This window comes from Aptenodytes forsteri, unplaced genomic scaffold (assembly GCF_000699145.1).
Source record: "Aptenodytes forsteri isolate BGI_AS27 unplaced genomic scaffold, ASM69914v1 Scaffold276, whole genome shotgun sequence".
Taxonomy (NCBI): domain Eukaryota; kingdom Metazoa; phylum Chordata; class Aves; order Sphenisciformes; family Spheniscidae; genus Aptenodytes; species Aptenodytes forsteri.
Window position 1 is genome coordinate 137,056 of NW_008795479.1, and position 6,357 is coordinate 143,412.

Here is a 6,357-nt window from a genome sequence, read left to right on the forward strand (position 1 = left end):
TCCACCTTGCCACGGCCCCGGCAAAATCCCGCAGCTCCGGCCACCAGCTAAGCTGGACTGGGACCTCTGGCGCGTCCCCTCCTGCAGGTCCCCAGCCCGCCCAGAGGGACCCATGCAGGGGACACCCCTGGGTGAGTCCCAGAGTGTCCCTTCTCACGTCAGCCCCCAAATCCCAACCAACCCCATCGCTCCCACTCCAGAAATCCCGAACAAGGCGGCACTGTCCCCGCTCAGTCGGGTCTCTGTCCCCCGCCTGTCCTGAGCCGTCGGGGCGGCCCCGGCTGATAATACCCCGAGTGTTTGAGACCTCGTTTGAGCTGAAGAGCCCTTTTTTTTTTTGCTTCTTGTGCTGCCAGAGGACATTGTCCCCTGCTACAGCCTCCCCCCGACAACGTGTCTGCTGGGTCTGGGCAGCCCTCCCAACACCGCCGCGTCCAAAGCCACTGCGGCGAAGAGATTTTGGTCCCTGCGGCGCAGAGGGACCCCGCATCGCCACGTCCCCCATCTTCGCCCATGGGGTTTGGCTCCAGGTCCCTTCTCGGGGAGGAACGTCGCAGGTTTGGGTTGTCACACGTGAGCCACACCTTTCAGTAGGTGACAACCCGAAGCGAAGGGCTCGGGCAGGCAGATGGGTCACATCCAGCTCCTGACGGAGTCGCCCGGCCAGGCTGCACCCCATGGCCTCGGGGAACCCCGAAAACACAGCAGCTCAACCCCCTGGAGGCATCGGCATCCTCCGCCGGGCCCCTGGTTGGCATTTTCCCCACGCCGGGTGCTGGCGGGGCCAAGCTGAGACCGGCTCTATTTAGGAGCAGGGGACATGGGATCCTCTTGGCTCACGGCGGCGGTGGGGAGAGGAGGAGGAGGAGGAGGCGGCAGAAATAGCCCCAGCTGAAAGCTGAGCGCTGGCGAAAGGGCTTGGCACCGGCAGAAATGAGCCGCGCACAGGGAACAGGGAGGAAAAGGGAGAAAAAAAAAACCCTAAAGCCCCAAAGGAATGTTGATCCCGGGCAAAGCCCAGCGGGGAGGAGGGTGAGGGCTGCTCTCAGCCTCTCAGGTGCGTGAATCCGGCCTGTCGTCCCCCCCAAAAAAGGGTGTTTCGGGGCTCAGCGGTGGCCTGGGCAGGGAGATTCGCAGGTCGGAGGGGTTGCATTGGGGTTTCCTTTGCTGTCCCGCTTCCCAGGGTCGCCATCCCTCTGACACCGCGTCAGTGCAGGGGCCGTGGCCATGGATCGGGGCCCAGGGGTGCCGTGGCGGGGAGCGGGGGGCAGTGGGGCTGTGCGAGGTGCCCCCCACCCCTGGCTTTGAGGCAGCCCTTCTCCTAGCCCTGGCAGTGATGCCGGCTTCGGGTGTCTCCCTCCTATTTCTAGCTCCACGTCAGGCTTCAGACACAAAGCCGAGATATTTTTGCCGTGCGGCATCAGGACCAAACACCTCCAGACTCAGCAACACCGCAAAAAACCCCTTATCGGGGTTTTTTTGCACCAAACTTCCCTGTGCTTGACCCACAAAGTGCCCTCCTACAGCCCAAGGTTCGGGGGTGCCGTGGCACCCCATTTCTTCACACGCAGGTAAAAAGAAACCTTTGCCAGCTCCTTGGAGGCTGAAAACGGTCCGTTATCCCCCCAGATCCTGGGCTGGAGGCTGCAGGAGTGAATCGGGAATCGTTGTGGGAAATCTCCCATCCTCTGTAGGTTTAATATATTCCCATCTCGAGGGGTCCAGCGCGCAGGATCCCCTCCTGCGCGTCCGCGTCGGCCATCCACCCCCTCCCCGGCGCGGGTGGGAGCCGCTGACTCATCTGCCCATCGTCTCCCCCCCCCCCCTCGACGCCCTCCTGCGCGCGTCGGCCATCCACCCCCCCCCGCGGCGGGGGGGGCCCGCTAATCCACCTGCCAACGGCACCCCCCCCCCCCCGGCCGCTGGCCCCTCTGCCCCCCCGCTCCCCCCCCCCCCATGACGAAGGGGAATTCGTCGAGCGGCTTCGAGGGGCTGCATTGCAGACCCAGACGCGCCAGCAGACAAAAGCGACGCTGCGACGCCTGCGGCTTCCCAGCACAAAGAGCCCGGCCGGCATCGAGCCCATCCATCCTCGACAGGTAAGGGATGGGCGGGATGCGGGTGGAGAGGGATGAAAGGCAAGAGGATGCTGTTTTTGGGAAGAGATTTGGGTGGAGGGGGGCACTGGCACCCCAGGATTTTTTTTTTGGGGGGGAAGTAAGCAACAGCGGGGATTAAGCGGATAAAGGTGTTTTTGCCCCCACGGGACGAGCGGACCACACTGATCCTAGGAGAGATGCTCTTCCCTGGGGGTGACACGCAACGCAGGAGGTTTTTTTTTCCCCCGCATCGATTGCCTTTTCTGGATATTTGAATTTTTTATTTCTTGTCACTAAACTCCTTTCCCCCCCCCCCTTTGAAGAAGCTTTAAAAGCCATTGTCCGCAACATCCGTCACCGTTAAATAATTCGCCACTGTTGCGCAGAAAGATACCCAGGGATATATCCCCGGGGGGGAGGCTATTTCAAAGCCCTGTGGCTCAGTTTACCCAGGGGGGTGACACAGGAGCCTTTCATAGCCTCTGAGTTACATCGGGAATCTTAAATTTAGCAGCTGGTCACCCCACATCGCACGGACGGGGAGCGAGGGAGGGCGTGATTCAAGGTATGTCTGAATCATCCTTTAGGATTTGGGTTCCCAGGGCTTAAAATGGGGGAATCAGCGGGAAAAGGAGGATATTTTGGGTCAACCAGTCGATTTCTTTTTTCCCACCTCCGTTGCCAAATGCACGGAAGTGAATGACATAATTCTGCCAGGGAAAAGCAAGTCGGCGCGGCAGTGACTCAGCTCAGGCCATGCTGTGCCGGAGAAAAAGCTGAACCACGTCCCCGCCCGCTCTTTCCCAATTCTCCGTGGATCCGGGTGGGGTTGCGGGAGGGGCTCTGAGGCATGGCATGGCGGGATGGCGGGCACACAGCCGGCACCGGCGGGGTGGGTGGGGTGCGATGGCAACGCTCAGCAATGCTTCTTCCAGCCCTTTCTAGAGGGTTCGGTCGCGGTCCCCCAGGGCGATGTGATGCCACGAGGGCCGGGAGGGAGGGGACAGCATGGGCTCTACGGGCAGTGGGGGGATGCACAGGGACCCCCTCTCGCTGCCCGCTCCGCGGGGAGCTCGGCACAGGGAAAGGACAAGACCCTCTTGCACGGTTTGGTGGAAAAAGTGTTCATTTGGATCCCGCTTTCTGTCCCTCCCGGCAGAGCGGGATGTGGGGGACAGCCCGTCTTTGCTCCCTGCTGATGCCACCCCACAGGCACGGCGGTGCCCAGGATGGATGTTGGGAGATGCGGTTGGGAAGGGGCTAGCCCCCACCCTGGCCTTCCTTCCCACGCTCCCCTTTGTGCAGATGGGGAAACTGAGGCACAGGGCAACGAGTCCCCTCCAAATTACGACTCAGAGAAGGGCCGTGACCAAGGCCATGGATAAGACCAGTGGCAGGGCTCAAGTCTGCATTTAGACCCAGCCTAGAGTCAAACCTCCATGACACCACACTCTCCTGCCCCATCGATTTTTTGGTGGGGGGGGGATTTGGTCAGTATGGCAACACCTGAGAGTTTCGGCCGCTTTGGGGAAGCTGTCCTCCTGTACCTTTGGTAGAGCTTTTCGCCTCCTCTTCTCTCCCCTTGCCCCCTTCGCCTTCACAGCCCGAACATGCTGGACACCATCAGCAGCCAGTACGATTCCTTCATCTACTGGAGGATGCCGATCCCGCGGCTGGACGTGGCGGAGCTGGAGGGGCTGGGGCTCAGCGACGTGGCCCTCTACAAACCCAAAGGAGGGCTGGGCAAGCTCGCCAGCGAGCGGGATCAGGTCAGCCAGGACATCTCCGACGAAGAGGACGGTCTGCTGCAGTTCAACAGCTTTAATTTCTGGAGAGCTCCTATCGCCAGCATTAGCTCGTTAGATTTCGATCTAATTTGAAGCCCTCCTTTCTGCCCTCCTCACCCCCCCTGCCCTCTCCCTCTCTGCTAGGCATGCAAGGATTTGGTTTTGTTGTTGGTTTGGAGGTTGTTTTTTTTTGCTTCCGGGCAGTTTTTGACATTGTTAATTAACTCAGCAGTTCACCCCAGCCCTGATGGTGGTGGGCTCCCCACAAAACTTCAACCTCTCTCCACCTTCTCCCTCTTTTCTTCCTTTCTTGCAGTAGCGCTGGAAACCCCACGACGGTGCAAGGAGGGGGTAACAGCACAGGGGGCAAATACAAGGGGAGGGGGCAGAAACAGCCACCCCATTGCCCCACATCCACATGCCAGCGGGTGCGGGAGGTGCTGGGAGGTTTCTGCCACCACCCCGCACCCTGCGGCTGTGTGACCGTGGGTGTCCCCGTGCTCTGGGACGAGTGTTTGAGCTCATTTCTCATGTGCTTTTTTAAGAAGCTCATTTGTGCAAAGGGAGCAGTGCAGGACTGATGGGAATCCTCTTCGTTTTGCAGAAAGCATCGTCCCCGCTCCTCTCCCAGGGATGCAGAGACCCTCTGCGCTCCCCTGGCCCAGTTTCTCCAAAAGCCGCTTCGCTCCTTAACCTTCCCTTCGGGATAATCAAGGTGAAAGAGGCAGGGATGTGCTCGGAACACAGGCAAAAACCTCTTTCTTGAAAGAAATAATCTCTTTGAGCCTTGTGGCTTGAGCCCAAGCAGGAGAAATGATGGCCAGGAGGGTAAATACACATGGAAATGCTCTGACCTTGCTTGGTGGGGTCAAGGCTGGATGTTCACTGCCTGAAATTTGATTTTTCTCCCTTTTTTATCCCCCGCGTACTTTATCCCAGGTGTGACTCCCTACTGGGACAGAGGCCAGGTGCATCGTGGGGTCCAGATGGGTAACGGGGGCTGAGCTGAAAGATAAGACAGAGAATTTAGTTTGATCTTACCCCGAAATGAAAACGCTTCTGGTTCCCCACCCAATTAATCAACCCCTTTAAAAATAACAATGAAAAAATGCTGCATTCACTCAAGTGGAAGCCTTGCATTTTCCTCGGGGGTTTTCACCTGTGGTCTCCATGGGCTGAGGTTTATTTCTGAGCATCATCCCAAAATGGAGGGGGGGGGAACCCACCCTGAATAATTTTTGGCTTTTAAACAGGTTTTTTTTTTTCCAAGACTGTTTTCTGGGAGAGTGAATGCGACTGGTTTGTCTTCTTGAATGTGCTTTTTGGGGGTTTAATTGGGGTGAAGTTGTGATGTGGAGCATCCCGAAACTGTCCTAAGAGTTGGGGGGGGGGTACGTGGCTGGGGGAAGGCTGAGGCAGCACCTAAAAGGTGCCCCAAAATAGGCAAATATTGGAAAAATCTGCACTCTATTATGAAAATGGAGCACAGCTCTCCTGTAACCTCCAGAAATGACCCAGCCTGCTGACTTTGAACCACCCATGTTAAACCAGAGGTGAAAAATGTAAACTCTCCTATGCAGAGCTGTTTGATTTCTGTGTTCCCAGCTGGGAAAACCCGCAGGAGAAGTATTTATTATGAAACTTTAAATAAAATGATTTAAAAACATTCACATTCCTGTGGACACTTAAAAAAATTCATGTAGACCGGCATCAAGTTCTTTCCGTAATTTGCCATTAAATTGTTTTAAATCTTTTTATGGTGAGCTGAGAACTGACACAAGAACACATACCCATGTGTATTTGCAAAGGCCGTGGAGGATTTAAGTGTGGAGAAACTAAGCCTAAGGGATTATTTTAAGAACATTAAGGATATTATTTAAACTTCAGCTTTTCCAAACCCCACAGGAAAACGTCCCAGAGGAAACCCAGAGAAGAAGGAGGCCCCAGGGTTTCACATTTACTCCAAAACGAGCACTTGGAGTGTGTCAGAGGCACCTGAGGGGGTAACGCACCACAGAGAGGGGGGCTTCAGCACCCCGAGGGGGGACAATCCTAGACAGGAAGGCACTCAGAGGAGACAAGAGACACACAAACTACTTACATACACAAATCTATTTATAGACACAGATCTATCGAAGGGCCGAGGGCCCTGCGAGGCGTGAGGACCAGCCCCGCCGCCTCAGGGAGGCGCCACCGCCGCCGCCCTTTTATACTTGGCGCCTAAACGCCTCTGCCGGAACTAACTACAGGGGCGCATCATCCTCTTCCGCGGTTAGCGCCACCGGTCGCTTCTTCCTGCTATCCTTCCGCTAGAGAAAATACTCCCCTTTTAGAGCGCCCCCCTTCTCGCCGCCCTCCCCCAGGCCTCTGGGCGGGGAGGCGGCCGGGGAAAAGAAGGAGGAATCCGCTAAGCCCGCCCCGTGCCCTCTGCGACAGAGCGAGGGGACGTCCGATCCGCCCTTCCTCCGCCG

The 6,357-nt window shown here is 57.3% G+C and overlaps 1 protein-coding gene across 4 annotated transcripts; it reads left to right on the plus strand.

Annotated features, from left to right (window-relative positions):
• Nucleotides 1-1,949: 1,949 nt before the first annotated feature.
• Nucleotides 1,950-5,556, plus strand: MLLT11 (myeloid/lymphoid or mixed-lineage leukemia; translocated to, 11). Of its 4 annotated transcripts, XR_657675.2 has the most exons (4): nt 1,950-2,099; nt 2,611-2,664; nt 3,703-4,714; nt 4,826-5,556. XR_657675.2 is itself a non-coding variant. In XM_009281200.2 (3 exons), the coding sequence occupies exons 1-3, from the start codon at nt 1,957-1,959 to the stop codon at nt 3,977-3,979; spliced, it is 474 nt and encodes a 157-aa protein (XP_009279475.1). In that variant the 5' UTR covers nt 1,950-1,956; the 3' UTR covers nt 3,980-5,556. The 4 variants fall into 4 exon arrangements, 3 of the variants coding, with proteins under 3 accessions (XP_009279475.1, XP_009279476.1, XP_009279478.1); XM_009281200.2 differs by having other exon boundaries at nt 3,703-5,556; XM_009281201.2 differs by having other exon boundaries at nt 2,614-2,664; nt 3,703-5,556.
• Nucleotides 5,557-6,357: the final 801 nt, after the last annotated feature.

Excerpts from the sequence above, each read along its gene's own strand:
- MLLT11 (XM_009281200.2), top strand. The coding sequence starts at position 1,957 with ATGACGAAGGGGAATTCGTCGAGCGGCTTCGAGGGGCTGCATTGCAGA. Across the intron at positions 2,100-2,610 it reads AGCCCATCCATCCTCGACAG|CAGCTGGTCACCCCACATCG; the intron begins GTAAGGGATGGG and ends TCTTAAATTTAG. Across the intron at positions 2,665-3,702 it reads GAGGGAGGGCGTGATTCAAG|CCCGAACATGCTGGACACCA; the intron begins GTATGTCTGAAT and ends TCGCCTTCACAG.